The following is a 22,389-nucleotide window of genomic DNA, read 5'->3' as shown; positions in this document are numbered from 1 at the left end:
TTCTGCTGACACGTGTAATTATGCAAGATAAGCCTCAAGTATATGATATTCAACAAAAGGTTCTGGAAAACGACTTTACATCAAGCAAGTATTCAATCTTCAGTAAGAACGCAGTATTCCAGTGTAATGAAAAATACAGGCTATTGGTTGACCGACAGCTTCGATACAGAAGAGGAGCACCCATCTCAGGTAAACACTGTTCGCTGTGTCAGCACTTTGGAAGTAGTTTGCACTGCTAGAACTTTTAGCACTGTTAGCTATGATCTGCTTGCTCGCTGTCGACTTTTTGAGAGTCGTTGAGATGCAATCAAAATGCTCCCAATATCGGATCTTGCAACTTTAACCTTTATTTTAAAAGTTGGGTTAGCTGAGCATTGGACTGGGGGATATAGATAGAAATCCGCTATTATGGATGTCATTTTATATCACAATATCAATTCATATTGACCTTAGTAATGAAAAGCTTGGATCTCAGTCTCCCTTTATCAATGCTCATTAAATATGTATCAAAGAAAAGCAATCAAGTAATAATAAAATGAGAACCAAAGACATGCTGTAGTATATTTTCTGACAAACCCGAATTTTAATGTATAAAATGACGAGTTCAAAATGTCTTCTTGTCTAATCCAATTTATAAAAAATATAATACAAATAAAGAAATATCAAACTTAAATTCAGTATTTCCCACAATGGTCTGATAAAGTTTTCTGGGTCCACACCTAGCTGAATACTCATGCTCTTTTACAGCAATGTACTGTAACAATAAAATCAAATCATTATATATACATTATATACACAAAGAATAACAGACAATTAACAAGGTACAGCATAAACTAAAGCAAAGACAGGTAGAGGACAATTGATAAGAAACATCTGAAGGCTACAGACAGTTAATGTTCAGATTAACGAGAAATATCTTAAAGCTACAGACAGTTATTACTGTTGAGTTTATTGAGAAATGCCCTTAAAATACAGACAGTTATTAATTTGTAGATTTTTAGGTGGTTTTAGGCAGATTATTCCATAATTTATTCTCTGAGAGTTATGTTGGCTAAAATGTTTCTGCTTGTGTTCTTCCTTCAAACACAAGGAAAAACACAATTTTAAGATAAATGAATATCAAATTCTCACACCTACTGTATTAAATTAACATTTTAATAAGGAGAGGAAGAATAATGCTAAAGGCAGAGAGGGTTTGAGCAGATAGTTTTTTCTTTATACTCGTTAAAAGTCACAGTTGGTGTGCTATGTTGCCTCAGTAAGAAAGTTTCAAATGTCCAATTCTGTCTCCTATATTCAGACTCCCATCAAAGTTTTGAGGACATTGAGAGGCAGCGTGAGCAGTGGGAACACCGGCAGCAGAGAAGAAGGAGGAGAATTCGTCAACGCTCCGTCAGCAAAGAGAAGTGGGTGGAAACGCTGGTGGTGGCCGACCCTAAGATGGTGGAGCATCATGGGAGCAAAGCCGTGGAAAGTTACGTCCTGGCTGTTATGAACATTGTAAGTATGTGACAAAAACAACAACATTTACGTTTCCATGCATCAAAATCCACGTTGTTTGAATTATAGTTTAATTTAAAATTCCAACCAATAGTAAGGTGAAGGTGTAGACAACATTTCAGTTTTGTAGCAGGATTAAATATCTCAATTTACAGGAATATGGTTACCTGGAATAATCTGTTAAATCTCATTAAGGTTATATTTTTGTAATTTTGATATTATCATGAGTAGCTGAATTTCACTGTTAACATTACAGAAATAAATCCTGCCAGATATTTTGAATGCAGCGTAACAGGATGTTTGAACATCTTCCAGATGTTTTTGATGATACGGCAGTTTGGGACCAGATGTTGTTTCAGTTTTTCCATCCACCATGGATTAAACTTTTCACATTTAGCCATTATCAATCAATACTGATTGGCTAATTATAACTGCCACGTAGTTGGGGGTTAAGCAAACTGACTTGTCTGTTATTGATGAGCACATAAGAGGGGTTTTCCAAAATAAAGTCATGTTGTTTTCCACCGCAGCTACTGAAAGTAGCAGATTATCAGCAAAGGGAATTCACTGACAGCGGGATTACCAGATTTAACAGACAATAATACACAGAGGAAACGGCCGTTATTCTTCACATCCTCTCTGTTTGTTTTCTGGGTCCTCTAGACTCCAGCTTTGAACTTGAAAATCCCCAAAAGATTCAGTTTTGTGAAAACAATCATGCACTGGATTAAGGGAAACAACCTCTTACCCAAACAATAACTAATTGCATCACCTTCCTCAGCCACCAATCGCTCCATTGTCTCGTCACTGGCGCTGTCTTGAAGTTGTCAACTTCACAAGAGGTTCATATATTTATGTTCTGCTGTACTGTGTGCTCCCAGCAGTATGATCTACACACATGTAACAGCCAGGATATCAATCTCAGCAGACAAATAAAAAAAGCCCTTTCACAAAAATAGCTCCCAACTTCCTTTCGCATGGTTATTAATTGTATTTTCTTTGGGATATTTATTACAGCTATATGTAACCAACAAACATCACATGGACATAAAGAAAGAAGCAGTGAATATCCCCAAAAAGCAACATTTACTCTATAAATCTGGGTGTCAATGTGCAGCATGTGGCTCGAGAGGAAACGTGTCAAATCAACAGCACATTGTTGCTTTAAATAGCTGAAGCTCTATTTTTATTCTTGAGATAAAGAATAAAGAAACATGGATGAAGACAGACTGAAAGCAAATTTAATGTTGCTGTTAAAAGATATGTGCACAACAAGTATCTGTGACTGAGCGCTACTATGAGAGACAAAACATGTTGCTGAATTAAGTCCTTTATGTGTGTCAAAGCTGTTCTGTCTGAAGTGCCTCGAATACACAACTTGTACCCAAGACATTTTACACGACAGCAAGAACAACGGTCATCAGTGTTAAACAGTTATTTACAAATGCATTTTCTTTAAATTTCAGAATAAGATGCTCTCTCCTTCTCCTTGGCATCAATCTGTTGCAGTGTCTGAATTGTATATTTGAGTTTGTCAAACTTTAGAATCAAGTAAGATTCAGCTCAAAAGTGAAATCTCTTCTTTCTTTTTTTTTACATTGAACAAGGCATTGGTTGTGTTGAAATCTAGTTGGAAGGCTGGAGCCGTATGCATTATGAATCCTGCTTTATGAATGAATGACTGTGAAAATGAAAGCCTATGCATGAATTATAATAATAAATGGGGTTTTTAATAAGGAATCTAGCATTGTTTAGGACAAGCGTGCCTCTATTTGAGTGTGGATAAAAGATGACAGTAAGTGAAGGGAGGGAGAGAAGTGATGATTTGCTACAGAGGTTAATAAGGTGATGTGAGTATAGTATTTGTACAGTGTCCCTTAACTATTACCCAGAATGATCCATATACCAGGATGCACCTTTTTAAATTATTCTAAAGTATTCTTTTAACAAGCAATTTTGCAATAAAGCATTTCCTAGGCAGCACAATTTAGATGTGATATTGTGGGTCATTTATTTGTTGTTATTGTGATGAATGCAGATGAGATTCTATTGTAAATAATAGTATTTCTGTAGCATGGATCAAGGTATGCTTTATAAGAAATAGCATGTGCAAAGAATTGTAAATGTGTGTACGGGTTTAACTTAAACTTAAAAACATATCATTAAAAAGTTGGACTTTCCGATGCTTTCTAACAATTTGATAAGCATTTAGTTTGAATCATGATGCCTTTAGACTCAGCCTTTTTCTAGCATCTTTACATTTTCATTTGCATATCTGTGTAGTTTTCTGGGACTTGACTATGTGAAAATCGTTCAGAGGCTCATTACTGTCGGTCTTAATACAACAATGTGTGAACAAATGGGGTTAAAGTTGAATAACTTCATCTGTGATCTGGAATCCAAAGCAAAACCGTGCTGTTATCTGCAACAGCAAGTGTGACTCAGGCTACCAATCTCACAAAGCATCTCCTGCAGAATATAATGAGACCTTTAAGGTTTGGTGTTAATGATGCTCACAGTCTTGAATCTCATCAGTTTGAGTTTCTATCGCCTTAGACCTTTGTTACACGCTTCTCACTTCTTATATCTCCAAACCTTGACCTTGATCATGTTCTCCAGAAAGATTCTACTTTTTCAAGTTTGATGAACACGTACTGCAGTGACTCAAAGTCAACTGACTGAAAGGTTATTTGTGTAACATATGTTGAAGTTTGTGTAGTGTACTTCTAAAGAAAAGTACATGTTTAAACTGGTTAAAGAAAAGCTATTGTAAAAAGGCCAAAAATGTTAGCCTTTTAACTGGTCTAGGCATTTAGACTCTCAATTCTTAGTGGAACAAGTGGAATAAATACAGTGAAACCCTAAAAGCTTTTCCTCTGAATGACTCAGGTCAACTTGTAAATTGATGCTTAAAAGGAATCAACAAATGAAATTAAGCAAAATATGCCAACACAAGACAAGATGTTCCTGAAAAGGAAAACGTTTAATTTATTGTTTTTTTTTAAACATTTATAAATGTTGGATTTAGGTGTATACATTGGGCTTCACAACAACAGTCATGTTACTCGATATAAAAGCTCTGACATGCTCTATAATACAACATTCTTTCTTTTCAAGATATAAAAACATAATTTCAAGATCAGATTGTTGGGCGTTTTAAAAGGAATGTCTTTTTTCATTTGATTAATGTAAGTTTTTTGTAGACTTATATTCCAGAGTTTCTACCACATGACTTACTAGCTAATTAAAGGCTAATTGTATGGAGCTAATTATCCTACAATAAAAATAATAGTACAGTATATAATAATTATAAATCAACAGCCTAATGACTGCATATTTAGTAAGTGTCTCATTAGGATTATTTTTATATACCCAATGCCATGGTAGTTAGGTTATGTGAGGCCTAGATGTTTAATGTAGTTTTTGTCTTGTTCTAGGTGGCGGGTTTGTTCCGAGATGCCAGTATTGGAAACGCAATAAACATTGTGGTTGTTCGACTCATTCTTCTGGAGCAGGAAGAGGTAAAAACCTGTTTGTTTATGATAATGAAATGCGGTTCATTTTAATGGAAAAAACAAACAACAGGGAATATGTTTTATACCTCAAAGGCATACTGAGCAGAATGCGTCTATGTAAACCAATAACGTGACCCCATGCATAGCAGGGCTGTCACCTAAGTCACAATTCAATTGAAAATTTCCCACAATACCAGCAGGTATTTTATGAATGTAACCTGTATACACAGAGCGTTCGGTTTGCAAAATCACATTCATATTAAAGTATACTAAAGTTATTCTAGTTCAAAATAATATCCGCTTTTACATTGTTGGCAGCAGTCAACACCACAGTAGGTTTCCTCTACTGTCCTTCACAGCAGAAGACAATAAGTTACAGATGTGAATGGAGCAGATAAACTGTTAGATACTGTTGGATATGACTGTATCAAATGATAAAATTGATAATACTTTGAAGCATCAGGCTAAAAATAAGATGTGTTTATAAGCATCTTTAGTTATCCTGATAATCACGTGTACAAATTGAAAACACAAACAACAAGTAGACATGCTGTACTGCTTTGTAAATTTCCCGCTGCGGGACTAATAAAGGATTATCTTCCTGACATTTGTATGAATGACTTATTAGGGCCCTTTTAAAAGGCTGCATTGAATGCAGAAAGCGGAGATGGTGCAATAAAGCTGCTCCTAAACTAATTATTTAGTATCATTTTTCCTTGAAATACAGCCTGTCATTTTTTTCTTTGCTGTTGTAACGCGATAACAATCATAACAGCTGTGCGCCGCAAACATCCCATTATGTAAAAATGTATTGTGCACTAGCTGCCTATTTGATCTGTTTGTATTATTCCCTCCTCCCGTTGTCTTATTGCAACATGTGGACAACAGGAAGACTTAAAGATTACACACCATGCCGACAACAGCCTGAGCAGCTTCTGTAAGTGGCAGAAGAAACTCAACATGAAAGGAGAGGAACACCCGCTGCACCACGACGTAGCAGTCCTGCTCACCAGGTAAATAAAAACTCAGTTCACCAACTTTTCTTTCTCAACCAAACATAATCATGTCAACCCAGGGAGTCAATTGGTAATGGAGCAGTTATTAATTTCCTGATTGAAGTGGTTTCAGAGAGAAGTATCCAAGCTGCATGCAATCGTATAACACACACTCGTATGTTTGTGCTTTCATTTGATATCTCACAGCTGTCGCTTCACCAGCTGTAATTCACACTGCAGTTACCAGAATAATAATCAAATCTCAAATGCCTCAATAAATGAACAGCAGGTATAGTAAAAAGAAAAGAAAAAATAAATCGATCAAAGGCAAGTGGAATCATCCACCCCTGACTGATTCAGTTTCCTGAATTCTCGTGCTTTCACTAAATAAGCTGCCAGTTTGACAGTTTCTTCTCCGAACAACCATTTCAGATGATATTAGTCATTCGCACAGTTTACAACAACACACTTATATCCTTCAATCCATTTTAAAAAACATCACACAATTCCAAGGACAGAATTGCACTCCGCTTTATTTCTCTCTCATTTTTCTTTTTCCAAAGCAGTGTACCGTTGTGTTTCAGTATGAAAGAGCTGCTCTTCTATGGGCACAAATAGACCTTTTGTTCTTTGATAGATTATAATGAACACACCTGTCAGAAAAAAGATCATCCATAATTTAGACTTTTTTTCCTCTTGAATCTCTTTTTCCCTTTTAAAGATACAATATTATTCTTTTAGCCATAAAATAATATCTACAAAGCCACATTTGCATCACTTGTATCAGACGAGTTCCTTAACCAGGGCCCGTTTTGTTGTTTATTCCATTTAAACATTATTTTAGCTTGTAAATGATGCCCTTATTGATTAACTAATTCCAGTGCGACACTGCTTACACCGACCATTTTCTAATTAACAATGAAAATGGATATTTTCATGAATATTTAATGTGAATAAAGTGCCAGAGTACATACATCAAACATCAAAAATAAACTAATAAAGCTTTTTTGTAAAAAAAAAAATAAAAAAAAAAGTGTGAGGGGCAGATCCACCAGTCAGTTAAAAAAAAAAAAAAAAAATTTTTTTATCTGATAAACATAATTAATTGCTCATTAACTGGCCCTTGGCCTACTGTCATTTTTCAAAACTGTTTTTCAACTTTTATCTGATCTTTTTCACCTTATTATTCGGATCTTTAATGTGTTGTCCGTCATGTTGCCCTGGGAATCAGCCGACATCTGACGTTCACTCCACACTTTTTCCCTTTTCACAAAGGAAGGACATCTGTGCAGCCAGCAACAAGCCGTGTGAGACGCTGGGTCTGTCCCATGTGGCGGGGATCTGTCAGTCACATCGCAGTTGCAGCATTAGTGAGGACACTGGGCTCCCGTTGGCCTTCACTGTGGCTCACGAGCTGGGACACAAGTAAGATTTCACTGTACACACACGCACACACACACACACACACACACACACACACACACACACACACACACACACACACACACACACACACACACACAGACACGCACATTGCATGGGTTAAGCACAGAGTCTTGACTTGCTTTTGTAAGTCTCTTTGGATAAAAGCGTCTGCTAAATGACTGTAATGTAATGAGTGCAGTGAGCTAAGCTTCCAGTTACTCTACATTAAATGTAGCTTCACTACAATTAAGCTACCCAGTGGAATGTAGCAAGCTAAGTTACAGCAACATGGCAAAAGTAGTTAAACAACAAGTTATTTTAAATTTTCATTTTTTTAAATTGAGCTAATTTAATTTCACTCAGTAAATTTTAATATAATATACATGTATATGCCTGATTTCATGGGTTTTCACATTTTCAGCCTTCCTTTATACAACTATTTATGATGGTCTGTGTGGGGAACTTTGATAAAATAGACTGTCAGTGCTTGTTTGACTGTCAAAAGGAGTAAAAGACTCAGCAATTGTCAATCTAATCTGACAGTGGGATTATGAGGGTTGGTACGTACAGTAATGACTGTGTCACATTAAATGATTAATTGTAATACAATTGAGGAAAATTTTCGCCCACATCTTGGACTATGGAAAAGCTTGTAGATTGTACATCAAATAGATAGATTTATAAACCACCTGGATTATGAAAGTTAGATTTACAACAGATTCAAATTCTGCACCAAGACTAAACTACATTTTAATTATGCTTTCTCTATTTTGATTTTGTCGCATGTAACCCCATTGTTCATTCATAAGCACAATCATAGCCTGAAACTGTTCCTATTATAAAGATGTATTACAAATGTTTTTATAGTTTTGTTTCTTTCTCATAATTAGAACCAATTTGCGATGTAAAATACACAATCCAGTAGCATGTAGGCTAGCTAACTAGCTGCTTAGAGCTTCAGAGAACACATTTGTTTGTTTTTTAGTCAAGGTTAACAGCAGAAAGTGAAGAAAAAGTGTTATTTCTCTCTAGGTTTTCATTCCATAATGTTGTCACATATTTATAAAAACAATCAGAGCCTGTCAGCGGTAAAATAAGGCACTTTTAGTGGACCTACAGTACCAGTCAAAAGTTTGGACACACCTTCTCATTCAATGGTTTTTCTTTATTTTTTTTAATTTATTTTTCTACATTGTAGGTTAATATTGAAGACATCCAAACTATGAAGGAACACATATGGAATTATGTGGTAAACAAACAAATGCTCAACAAACCAGAATATGTTTTATATTTAGTTACCCCTAACGATTATACTACACTGCAGCGTGTTTGCTGCCTGCTGTCTGCAGCGTACTCCATTATTACTGGACCAAAAAAAAAATGAACAATTCTAACAGTCGAGGTTGAAAAAACCCAAATACCCTTCAAAAGCGCATCAACTGTTTGTTCCCATTTGTTTTCTTTTATCACTGCTGTGCACAGCCTATTATTGTGGCTCACTACTGTTCTGCCCCCACAGTAAAATATATAAACGTTAATTATAGTGATATAAGCATGTACAATAATTGCAGTCCATGGACAGATGCATGTATTGGCTTGTCGTAACTTTACCTTGAAGTACGTGTGTTTCATGTTGTACCCACTCACTTTAATTGCCCTCTCTGTGGGATGTGCTTTTTATGTCGCAGCTTTGGGATTCAGCATGATGGCAACGGTAATGACTGTGAACCAATTGGGAAACGACCTTTCGTCATGTCTCCACAGCTCCTGTACGGCACCTCCCTGCCCAGGTGGTCACGCTGCAGTCGCCAGTATATCACCCGCTTCCTAGAGTGAGTGCCACGCACCCTATATAACTGCAATGCTGACTATAGATATATATATGTATGACTGAGGTTGTGTGTTTAAGGCCTTCAAGGTTTCCTGTGCCCACTACTTTATAGATTTAAAAAAATGTCATGTGATGTAAAGCTGTCGAGGACCCTCCGTTACATATATACACTATATGTAAGCAAGAAAAAATAGTTCATATCAGTATGTGGTGTACATACAGTCATAAACTCTAGATGATAATTAATCTCCCACGCTAACTCATTTACAGTTCTTTGTTTTTATTGATCAATGAGATTTGTCCGAGTCATATAAAATAAAAAAAAATAAAAAATGTTTATGTAGGTAACATAAAGATTTAACTTTACATTTTTTATTAACTACAAGTAGTGATGTTTATACAGCAACCGTTCTTTTAATGGGAGTGTTTTTCCTAGTTAAATTTGATTGTGGTAGACATTTTATCAGGCTGCATTGTTAAAATTCATCAACCTCAGTTAAATAGTTTCCATATCCTGACCTGAGGGCAGACACACCACCGTGTTCAGCTTGTTTAATAAATATACAGTAACACACATACAGTAGTTCCAGCTGCTGGATTACTGATGATGTGTACGCATACAGACCTCTAAACAACGCTGAGCTGCTGTAATCAACGGTGTTTACACCCACCGCGGCTCAATTCTATGTCTCTAGAGCTCTTCATTGACAACTTCAGCTGGAATAATGAGCTATACTGTACTATAAGGATATTGTGAATATTGTAGCTTTTTTTAAATCTTTTTTTCTTCACAAATCAAAATGGCCTGCTAAATTATATAAAACATAGTTGCTTACAGTTTATTGTTAAACATTGGCCAAGGGGATAAGGAGATACATATACTAAAAGTATTAGAAGCCGCATTGTAACAAAGAGCTAATAATGAAGGAAATGTCAGCTGCTACTGTCTGACTTGCACTGTGATTCTTCAGCAGGATATGTGTTGACCGTCTGAGATATTTCACCGTAGTTGCCCCAGTTACTCAGCTCCAAGCATCTGGAATTCATTTAGTGGGTGTTCTGCTACTTGACAGTATTGTGGCTTCTTGACTCCACTGTGGAGGAAAAAAAGGGCCGGTGGGCGATATTTAGTCTTGTGGGAGGTTGATTCACAAAGGCCACTGGTTTGTGTGTTTGTGTATCTGAGCGACGGTAATTAAAAAGGAGACTAGAGCGTTGTGTCAGCACTTAAAAGCACCATCTCCCGCACAGTCTTTTGATAAAACTTCCTAGCGGTGCATTTGTAAAGTGTGTATTATTAATCCTATGTGCTTGATTTCCTTGACTTGTCCTCTAGCCCTTATGAAGGTTCACATTTGTGCCTTTTAGTAAAATATTGTCGACTATTGGATGGATTGCCATTAAATGGTGCAGTAATTATTGTTTCCCCACACGTGATCCCTTGACTTTTCATTTAGTGCCATCATCATTTCAAAACGTTTTTTTTCCCAAATGACTTTGGTTTATGACCAAATATTAATTTGTAGGAGACAAGGTTGTTCTGTGAGGCGACCGTGCTACCAATAAGTACAGCTATGGGTAATTTGTACGTGATCCATTATAACTTGTGTTAGATTAAAGTCAAAAGCATTAACTATGGTCTAAATGCTAAAAGATCAAGACTAGCCCATTAACTGTGACTTAGAAATAAGGCCATCTTCCCGCCGTCCCCCCTTCCAGCTGGCTTGTCCCTGTCTTTTGACCTCCACGTCAGCTAGCCACTCCAAAACCACTAAATCTGCATTGATCATTCCACTGATATTTCTCTTTCCCTCTCATTGCCCTAAATGCCAGCGTCCGTCCCCCCAACCCCCCCCTTTTCCTCTGTTTTTATCTCTTCCACTGACTGCAGGACAAGGCTCCTATTGTGTACGGCTTCAGTTGTCCTGCAGGCCTCCACTGCTCTGTGCTGCTTCAGAGGTTTGGTCCGTAGGTGTTATTTTATGTGGAATGTGGAGGGTCACACTGAGCTGAGTGGTTTAGATATTATCAAATAGATTGGCTACTCATAAACAGAGACACCCCTTAAATGTCTAGAGGAGAATTACTGAAAGGCCATAGAGGCCAAGTTGCAAAAAAACCAAAACTAATTTCAAGTTTATTTAATTGCTGTATAGAGGAACCACGGAAGCAAAGCGCCTGCAGATATCTCACACATAACATAGCATATTTCGTATATTGTAATTTATTTTTGAGGTGAACGGATTCAGGAAACAGTTGATTAATGGACACGAACATTCCAGGAAAGCCGAGTTCGACAAAGGTCGTAGTAGAACCTAATTTGCCCTCTGAGCTGCGTTTCAGTCCGGAGGCACTGATGGAGAACATTTTAATTGCTGCTGTTCAACAGTTGGTGTGAGGTCATCTCAGACATGTTGTTAAGTGGCAAACAATCAGCCTCGGTTTCTTTAAATTGGATTTATCAATTTTTTTCAATTATTAACTCATGAGAGAAAAACCTTTTTTATAGGCATGTGACAGAAATTATAAAAATGTTTAGTGTATGATTTAAGAAATGGGAAAATGTAATGACATTTATATTCTCTAATGGCCTGGACTACATTTTAGAAAATGTTTTAGTTGGCAAGACTTTGTTCAACATTTTAGAACATGTGTGATTAAAACAGCACTTGCTCTTTAAAGCTGCTGTAATCATATGTTGATAATAACTTTGGATGTCCGTATCCGATCTCAAAGATTGGTATTGGGACTGATCAAAGTATTTTTTTATCTGATTGTTATCGGGTATATTGGGATATCGAGCCCACGCCAACCCTTCGTGTAACGTCAGGTGTCAAGCAGGTGTTTTACTTGCAAAGCTTTCATGCACATCAACAAGTGCAGCTGCCTTCAACTCTCCAGATCTTCTCCGTCAGTCTCACCTCCACTCCTCTGAGCTCCAGGTGTGAGAGCCGAGGCCAAACACTACACACTATAAGCGACAGTGAGGATTTATATTTCTATTATTTACATAGTTAATGTGCACTCGTTTAATTTCAGCTCAGTGTGAGAGGACCGCTCACCACGCCACTGCAACGAAATCACCACGGGCAAAAAGCCAAAAACAGTAATTTATTCATGCAATTCATGCCAAAGATGTACAGACAACGATGAATAAATGAACGGAATACAGTTCATTCAAGTAACTCGGGCAACAGGAGGACACATTTAAAGGAAGAGAGAAATTCCCTTTAAACGGTGGGTTTGTTATTTTATACTTTTTTATTTTGTAAATAAATAAATGTATGAAAAAAACATTAAGGAACAGCTTGTATGCAAGCATTGTTTTCTTAATTCAATGCAGAGCTATTCAGTTGTCATATACATTGGATTGATTTTAATAATTTTAATGCACTTTAGGTGTGCACTGCGCAGCCGTATTATCGAGGAAAATGGAGGTATTTGATTGGGACTCTGTATCGGATTTTATTATACGACTCGGATCCGGATTGGAGGCAAAAACTTTATCACAACATTCCCCGTTAATCACCAAAACAGGTCTTTAAGAGCAGTGAATATTGGACTTACGTTGTCTCCAGAAACAATGTTCACAGGCCATATTAATGTGCTAAGATTATATGTAAAGTCTACAGCTTGTTGCGCTGCCTCCAAATGGCAAAAAAAGCAATAACTGCAGGTTTGACTAGTTTTTGAATGTTTTTATTTCTTACAGTTGGCCCGGTTGAAAAGCACAGAATCACAGCAATCACAATATGGTTTTTTGTGTTACATATGAATACATTTCTTTCCACTTTAATGGATCAAGGATAAATATGAGAAAGCACAGTTTGCTACTATCCAGTATACAATGATTTATCGGCACTGTATGCACATCATGAGGGAAAAACATCGCTGTGAGCTATTGCAGGTTGTTGATCATCACAGTGGAGAGTAAAATAGCGGGGATTGTTCCAGAGCAACACCATCACCTTAGAATTATTGGATAGACCGTTTCAACGAAATTGCATTGCTAGGCAACAGCTCGGGTCCATGATTACTTCCCTCTCATTTACATACACCACAACAGGAAATAAATTAGGAGACCTATGGATTATTTATGTGAACAATAGAGAAGTGATCTCTAGGTGCTCACCATTGTTCATTTTCAACAAAGGACTAAAAACATCTACACACTGAAGTTTGATTCACTTTGCTTCACTTGGGCTTATTCTTCATAATATTTCATATGAATCTATGAATATATATTCTTTATATCAGCTTTGCCATATAAGGTCATGAATGTAATTGAAATTCATGTCACAAAGCTCACATTTATGTAATTGGCACAGAATCATTACAGTCCCATGAGAGCTGTCATTATGGATATTTGGGTGCCGGCTAATTTAATACCTAAATCATAAAATCTAATGATTAATCCGTACATCAAAGAACTTTGTCCTTTGTTTTAATATGACAGTAAAATTATTTCACATTGTTAGGCTTTTGATAGCAGTGAATAATTTGTGCTTGAGAGTGTTATTTTGTATTAATTGGATATTTATGTTGTTATGCTGTTCATTTTGGTCATTCCCAGATAAGAAGATTGTAAATATGTATGTTTGGGGTTTGTATGTTGTAAAGACCTGATTATCTGCCCTCTTTTCTTCTTTACCTTGGGACACTTGGGAGGAAATTATTAGATAACTATTTTTTGTTATTTCTAATCAGATTTTGTAAAACATGCACTCTGCAAGTTATAGATAATGGACATTTAATTGAGGACTTGAGTAAATACAGTATTGTGTTTTGTTCAAGATAACTATTTTTTATCCTTGGATTTCTAATTGGATGGCATTTGTAAAAGCATGCACTCTGTGTGATGTTAAAGCTAGGGTTGGTAACATTGGAGCAAGAAGTTAAAACATTTTTTTAATTATCTGATCCAAACAACCTCCCCAATGTTTCCCATTCTTTTCCAATGAAACTATCAAGCTCCAAAGTCACAAAATTTTGTGTTTTGTTCGGCAACATTAGGCCTTTTGTTCCCCAGCAATTACCATAATGAATGTTAATTCACAGCTTTTTCTGTCCTGGCCCCTCAGTGGTGGAATGAACATTAAATGTAGGACCATTCAGCTGCCCAAGGCGCAGGCTGAAAACTCATCTTCAAGAAGTACTACCCTGAGTCTTTGGTAACATTGGAGCAAGAAGTTAAAACAGTTCGCTGCACTTATTGAATTTTATTTGTTTACTGCACTTATCCTATCCCCAATAGTTTTAGCACTTACTATTTCGGATTAGTCTGTTGCAAACTATCAAGCCTCTCCAATACTTTTGCTCTGGTTTATGCTTTAAGATGCTTGTTTAAGAAAGGAGATGCACTTATGACTTCTGGTGACTAGTAGTTCTCTTGAATACCTATGTTGAATACACTTCCTGTAAGTCGCTTTGGATAAAAGCGTCTGCTAAATGACTGTAATGTAATGTAATGTAATGTAATAATGGTCATGGCTATTCATAGTACTTGTAGCTGTCAATCTAGCAGCTTGAGGAAGACTTCGGTGACATGCAATGACTGCAGGGCAGAACGCATGCAGGTAGACAGGCAGTTTATTACAGTCCTGTTACAGCCACTGATGTCAAATTTTACCCTGATTAAATTTTGCATTTAACTTATTTATTTCTGTTGTGCTATAAAGAGAATTTCAACAGCAATAACAAAAATGTTTAATACAAAAGGTTACCAACCATAGCTTTAATTTAAATAACATTTTTGAACACAATACTAATTATTATGACTGACATTGTAATTGGCTATAGTAATGGGAAACTATAATGATACATCTAACCAAGGATAAAGCAGTGCCCTTTGCTGTACTCGGTCCTCTGGAAGTAATTTAAAAATGGTAATGATGCTTCTTTTTTCTCCCAAAGCTAATGTCATAACCAGTTGAAGTCTTTGTTATTCAAATTATCCGTGTTGTCACTGTCTCTATCTCAAACTGTTTCAGCTCAGCTGTGCTGCAGCACTATAGAGACCAAGACATAAATAGCAAAATCACAATATGTACAATATATAAAACAACAACAGTGTTCCTGGAGAAGCAAATTCGGAAGCAGGTGCAGTGATCAGAGACAGTTGTTTGTAACGAGTTAATTAAAGGAGGGTAATGGATACATTTCAATTAAAGAGCATTCACAAGTCACAGAAGAAGAATACATCTGTACTTAAAGGTCATTATTAGGCGATCCGTTTCAGTATCCTGTCCACTAGAACAAGAGGTCCTTCAAAAACTGACCCCACAATTCTTGCTAATATTCAAAATGTATTTCTTCAGAACGAGTTACCAATCAAAATATTGGGTCATTGAGGTTCTTTTTAAAACAATTTTCATGTAATAAACTACATCAACAGTTTTAATTAGTTTTTAATCTGCAAGCTTTAATTAGACAGATAATTTTTGATTGAACTTGATTGGATCTGTTGAAGTCAACAAACACCATTTATGTCCTGTTATCATGTCCTCTCATATGCAATGAGGAGAGAGGCAAACATTGCAAACACTCATAAACACAAACTGCCTGTTGATAAATACTGTACGTGTGTTTAGAGCAGATTGTGCCACAAGCCTCAGACAATGTGGTCTTATCGACTCTGAAGGAATATCCAACGCCTTATCCTGCATTTTATATAGTATGCTTATAATAATAATTGACCCCTTTAGACATTTACAGGAAAATCTATTCAAGAGAGTAAGATGGAGCTTGTGATTTCAGCACAGGTACATACAGAATCTGTCTATATTTAATATGGTGTAATGAGAACAATTATATTCCATTCAGGTTGCTCTGCCTGATTGGAAGAGTTTATTTATGCCAGCGCACTGTGCCAGAAATACTGTTAACATTCAGTGTATCTGTAAGATCTACCTGTTGAATGAATTTCCTTTCTCATAAAATATTTCAAATATTAGTTTTTGAAAACTTTGAAACCTCCATTGGTTGCACATGGCGGTTTTTCATGGTGCATTACTGCCACCTGTAGATAAGTGCAATAGTTAGAAACCATTGGCATGGATATCGTGCATGTGCATAACTGTATGTGCACAGCACTGCTAGTGGTCAAAAAAGGCATCGGGTACCTTCAAGCTCATCAACTTTTCTTTATTTTTATGCCTCCAAACTTTTGACAGCCACGGCCCGAGGCATTGTGTTTTCTGGGTTTTCAGTCTGTCCGGTCCATTTTTATTAAAGTATTATCTCAGGAAATTTGGCAATAACGTCCACCTGCCTCAAGGATGAACTGTTTCAATTTTGAACTTCAAAAGGTCAATGTGACCTCACAAAACACGCTTATGTGAGGACTCAAGAACTCAAGAAGTCAAGAATTGATATGCTAACTATGACAATATCACAAAAATATCTATAAGGCTCAAGTCATTTTAGATGGACATAAATGTAAACTGCTACGTCAGTTGTTGGCGGAGGCAAACAATTGTGTGGCGGTAATTCTAGTTGTCTTACGATAAGATCTTGGTTGATTTTTTTTACTTTGTGAATATACAGTACAGATATTAAGTACAAGGATTACTGCACTAATTTGGTGTTAAAGCGGTAGTTTATAGGTCATTGCTGAAGTGTTGGTCCACTGCAGTTTCCGTATATGATTTTGTAGTCAAACACACACGAGCGTTTCTCGGCTTGTCGATGTAAGATTCTTTGTGTAGGCTTTTTATTCGAAGCAAACCTCTGAGGGAAACTCGAGAGTCCATTACTTGGAGGATACAGGATATTTCCTGGTGAGGACCTGCCCATCTCTAGGTGTTCAGAATAACTTATGCAGTCTTTGTAAATGCTTTCATGGCTGGAAGTCAACTGCAGAAAGACAATTAATTTTAAAATAATGTTCAAGAATGATGAATATAATAACGTGTGTGTGTGAGAGAGAGTGTGTGTGTGTGAGAGAGAGTGAGAGTGAGAGAGTGAGACAAAGAGACCTTTCTATACTGTGCTTACCAGACTCTGTTTTTCTTATTTTAATCCTCCACCCCCCTCCTGCCGTCCCTCACAGTCGCGGTTGGGGCTGGTGCCTTGATGATGCCCCGGTGAAGGATCAGCTGTCTCTGAACTCGGTGCTCCCTGGGGTTCTGTACAGCTCTGCCCATCAGTGCCGGCTGCAGTATGGATCAGGTTCTCTGCTCTGCGATGACATGGACGTAAGGCTCAAATGCATCACAATAAATCAATACAAAGCCATGTGCAGCTCTATGGAAAGAATAATGGTCTCCTGTATTGTCATTCTTTCCTTTCTCTACTTTTCTCTTTTGTACATTTGTTGACCTCCTTTGCTTTTTCTATTTGGCCATTCTTGTATTGTTGCCATGTCTGAACCACATATCCCTTCAACAACGTCTGCTTGATTCTGATTTGACCTTCCCTTCTACTTTTAAAGCCCTCATAGAAATATGTGTCTCTTTATGCTCTCTGCCTACTCCATTCTTCCCTGATCCTATTCTGGGTTCAGCACAGTGTGTCAAGTGTTTCTACTTGAACTTTTTTTCCTTTCTGATTGATGGAATATTGTATTTGAATCATTACTACAAAGAGCTAAGAGTTTGTGCTTTACATTACTTTACATAAGTCATTTGGCAGACGCTTTTATCCAAAGCGACTTACAATAAGTGTATTCAACATAGGTATTCAAGAGAACTACTAGTCACCAGAAGTCATAAGTGCATCTCCTTTCTTAAATAGCATCTAAAAGCATAAATCAGAGCAAAAGTATAGTGCAGAAGCAAATTACTACGAAAACAATAAGTGCAACAAACTAGTACGAATACAATAAGTGCTAAGAGGAAGGCTCAGGGTAGTACTTCTTTACCGTTTTTAACTGATGTTAAATTCAAACATCTTTTTAGGAGACATAACTGGAGACGAAATATAACCTTAAAAAGAAAATCAACACTGGCATTGACAGTGTAACACTGTGTCTCAGGCTGCATTCAGACTTAAAGAACATTGGATTGTAAGACTGCAAAGGGAAGCTGTATATGCATTTCTACAAGTACTAGTCAAAAATAGAAGTAATATCATTCAAAAAGTCCAGCTTGAGTAGAACATCAATGGGTTTAAGGCTTAAGTTTCAAACTCAGGTATTTTAAAGTGAGTAAATCTGGCTTGAGACGAGACATGGTGGTCAAAAGTCACAACTATAGGGTATTTGTAAATGCTAAAATGTAGGGTCTTTTTGTCCTTGCTTGACAAATCAAAATAACAAGTCAGATTTATAACATATTGTGTACAGCAGCATAGAGGGATACCACAGTTGATAGCAAGCATCATCTTTGCTTTGCTTTATACTGTCGCTCAGCCAAAAGCAGATTTAAATGCGTTTGCCATCTTTTCAACTTGATTATAAATAGCACTTTTTGACAATTAAGATTCAATAACATTACTGTCTGAAAATTACAGATTACATTACTTTAAAAAGGGCCATTGATTGTTTTTTGCAATACAATTGTTATGGACAAAAAACTCTATATAAAATAAGTAGTTTGTATGACATGTTGATCAACCTCGTTGGAAGGCCAAAGTGTTTATAGTTGTTCTAGACTTCCAAAGCAAGTGAAGCCGTCAAAGAGAGAAGGGAGACGGGGTATCGTTTGAATATGGAGATAGCTGGGCACCTTTTCAGAAGGTCACTGGGAGACATTCATAGTGTTGCACTCTGTTGATCAGATGAAAAGTGACAGAAATTGTCAAGCAAGAAGAGAAAGAGACCTTAATGAAGAAGTGGTTGTATATTATGGTTAGACATGTACACCCTTTTAATCCTACACGAGGAAAGCTGTTAAGGGTGGAGGTTTCTGAAGCTATTAAACCGTCTGATGGAGCACCCTGGAGCCTGAAGGGCCCCGCGTGGTTTTCTGACAACCCACTGGTTTCATTTAATGTTCTGTATCTATAAGCAGCTCAACACGGACGTACACAACTGCCATCCCCTTTTCTTAGCACACGAAGGTCTCCTCTCTGCATTCATGAATCCTAGATTTATGACGTGAGCTGGATTTAAACTAACTGCACAAGCAAACCGCTCATCTTACCGTGTAGCTGGTCGTAGTAACACTGGACACATGTGGCGTGAGGAAATTAGAGCGACAAGTTGAGATATTTTCGGAAGATTAACAAGCCGCAAATTAAGGAGGCATGAATTAGCCTCATTATTCACACTCACTGCTGAAGAATCTAATAGACTTGGCGTGATTGAAGTATATTCACAATGCACACACATTTTTTGACACGGGATTTGCCTAGAATGGCTGATTAAGGGTCTTTCCTGCGTTATGTGTGTGTTTTGAGTAGATGTATAGCAGCTTTTATAGAATTCCTGTCGACCATTAAAGCTGTCTGTCTTAAAGGTTTGTAAGACTCCTGTGTATTGTGGCTGGAAGCAGATCTGAATGAGTTATACGCAGCTCATCAGAGCAGCAGGAATGGCTAAAGATTGGACAGATTGGACAGATTTTTCCAACAATCCCTCCAAGAAACAACATGGTGTCTCTATATATATAATTTGTTTCAACATGTGCAGTTTTCACAAGCACCTCCCAGGATAGAACAACAACTGTGGGTTGCTTACAGATTTACAACACCATTCAAGCAAAAACCAATCAAGTAACAAATTCCCAGTCCTATTCTTGAGTTTAAATTTGAGTGAGGCCTGTTTCTTTTTAAAGCATGCGTACCAGCCTTGAATTTTAAAGGAACCCTGTGGAGTTTTCTCGTATACAAACATACTGGTGTTAACATTCAGTGTGTTTGTCCCAAAATGAATGATGTGTATCCTTACGCTTGAAGGTGCTATATGGGAGATTAGGAGCATCCACATTAGCTAGCCGTGTTCTTCCTTCATGAAACATGAGGACATAATAAAGTAATTTAATTGACACCCACCTCTTCTTTTACCTTCATGTTTCATGCAGCTGGTGGGAATTGCCAGTAGTGAAAAAAATCTCCATAAACACTACACACAGCAAAATCATTAAGATAATTTATATAGAATTATAGAAAATCATGTTGACAAATATAGAAACTTGGACAATATGTAGACATCACAATTTATAATAGATTGTTTAAGTTAAAGAGATTAAATAAACAAATGTATTTTAACCTGTTTGAATCACATCCCCAGTCATTATGTCTACCTATTTAACAATGTATACAAAAACAATAACATAATATCAATTTCTTCTGGATTTATTATTAAAATCCAATAAAAAAAAATGTGTATCCTTACGTAAACTAGTACCAACCAATAATATAATGACTTCCATCCATCAATCAATCTGCAACAAGGGAGGTTTGCCACAGTCCTCTGTTGCTCCTAATCGTGCAGCACTCAAACCCGCCCACTTTAAAGCGGTTCAATAAAATGTGAACAATTTGATTTAAATCCCTCTTGTAAGTGTTCATCGCTCAAATATTCCGTTTCTGTTTGTATACGTCACAGTACTGAAGCTCAAAACTCTCTAACATCTGTTTCACTTGGATTTAAATGCAAAACAAAGCAAAAAGCATTTGTTATCGAATGAACAGCAAAATGTTTAAGAGGGATTCCCATTGAAAGATCTTTTATTGGTAACAAATGTCATTAAATACAATCCCTGACCAGAATGCAGAGTTCTGTGTCTCTCACTTTATTCGGAAGTCATCCATTCATTCTACACATTAATCATCTTCAAGGGAATATCAGTCTTGCCTGATAACATACTTTACTTTAGCATCGATCACCATTATCACACAAAGCACAAACCAGAGTTCAGGAAGTGATCATGCTCACTTAAATAATGATTATGTCCATATAAAAAGCTTATTGCTCACTCACACAGTGCCGCCCTTCAGCCTTTGCTGCCCGACCTCCGCCGTCTCTGCTGCAGCTTAATGAGATGGATGTGACGGGTTAGATTGTGTCTCATCATAAAAGTGCGCAGGAAACTCAAAAGACCCGAAATGCTTTATCGACTAGAATGCAATAAAATCACCATTGTGTTTAAAAGCATATTTGTGCGTCATGTGAACGAATGAAAATGTTTCATTGCATTGAACTGCATTGAATTGTATCCATTTATCCCTTTGTTGCAAACACATGCCTCATCTTTTTTATTGAGAGTTTGTCATTTCTTATATGGAAAACTTCCTTGGTATCTTTTTGAAATTGTAGTGCCACTATAGAAATAACGCATTCGCTTTGTGTGGATGCTGAACACAAACGATACAGAACAACGTGTCGGTCTGTCCTTGCAGCACACACTTGTGTACTGTCCTATTTCATAGACTGTAGTTGTAAATTCTGGCCTTCAATACTGTGCCGATATTGTGCCATGTTTTCCTTTTAACCTAAGGTTACATTGACAATAGCTCTACAGTACATTTACAGGATGTGTTGTACGAGCAAGTGTGTCTTGATTGTTTTGTGTCCTCGGTTTTCATCTTCAACAATCTTAAAGGGATTGTTGAAGATACTCTGTTTGCGGATTTGGAAGAGTTTCTCTACTGCGTTGTTTGTTTTTGCGTGAGATACAGCAAGAGGAGAAAGAGAGAATCTGATCCAGATTACGAGCTTTAAGAGTTTAAATATTCCTATGGATTGAGATGATCAGTCACCATCACCTGTCCTTTTCTTTTGGATGGGAAATCTTTACATTGAGAATCAACATTGTCTTTTTCATCCTTTATGTTTGTGTAATCAGTCAGAAGATAGTTGGAGATTATCAATTGGAAATAAGATAAATATTTCTCACAGATCATTGTAAATTATTGCATTCTGAAGGTTCAAGTCTCAAAAAACATCCTAATCTGCAGTGTGAAGATTTTGGCCAAATGCAAACAGATTCAGCACAAATGTCAAGCAACAGGAACTAGAATGGGCTCAGACAATTGGAGCAATCAGCCAAGGAAGTTCTTTACAAACAGTACATTTGACCTTTTGGTGTTATCAGTCTTCACACGCAAATTTTACCACTGTGGGAAATTCTTCTTATTGGTCTTTTGATTCCTTATTGTTGCGAATACAAGACACACTATTGTCGTAAAAGTCCTTTTTTATACTCTCAATGAGCTAATGTTGCTTTTAACATTGACACTG

At 36.9% G+C, this 22,389-nt stretch overlaps 1 protein-coding gene across 1 annotated transcript in view; it reads left to right on the top strand.

The window, feature by feature from the left end:
* The window catches only part of LOC129102433 (A disintegrin and metalloproteinase with thrombospondin motifs 7), a 62,659-nt gene that overhangs the window by 10,638 nt on the left and 29,632 nt on the right, over nt 1-22,389 (top strand). The window contains exons 4-9 of the mRNA XM_054612582.1: nt 1,301-1,500; nt 4,938-5,021; nt 5,904-6,028; nt 7,286-7,435; nt 9,124-9,267; nt 17,317-17,461. Of these exons, the coding sequence (XP_054468557.1) occupies nt 1,301-1,500; nt 4,938-5,021; nt 5,904-6,028; nt 7,286-7,435; nt 9,124-9,267; nt 17,317-17,461 (848 nt within the window). The remainder of the gene's footprint in view (nt 1-1,300; nt 1,501-4,937; nt 5,022-5,903; nt 6,029-7,285; nt 7,436-9,123; nt 9,268-17,316; nt 17,462-22,389) is intronic.

This window comes from Anoplopoma fimbria, chromosome 2, assembly GCF_027596085.1.
Source record: "Anoplopoma fimbria isolate UVic2021 breed Golden Eagle Sablefish chromosome 2, Afim_UVic_2022, whole genome shotgun sequence".
NCBI classification, from domain to species: Eukaryota; Metazoa; Chordata; class Actinopteri; order Perciformes; family Anoplopomatidae; genus Anoplopoma; species Anoplopoma fimbria.
This window is presented reverse-complemented; position numbering and strand designations above follow the sequence as displayed.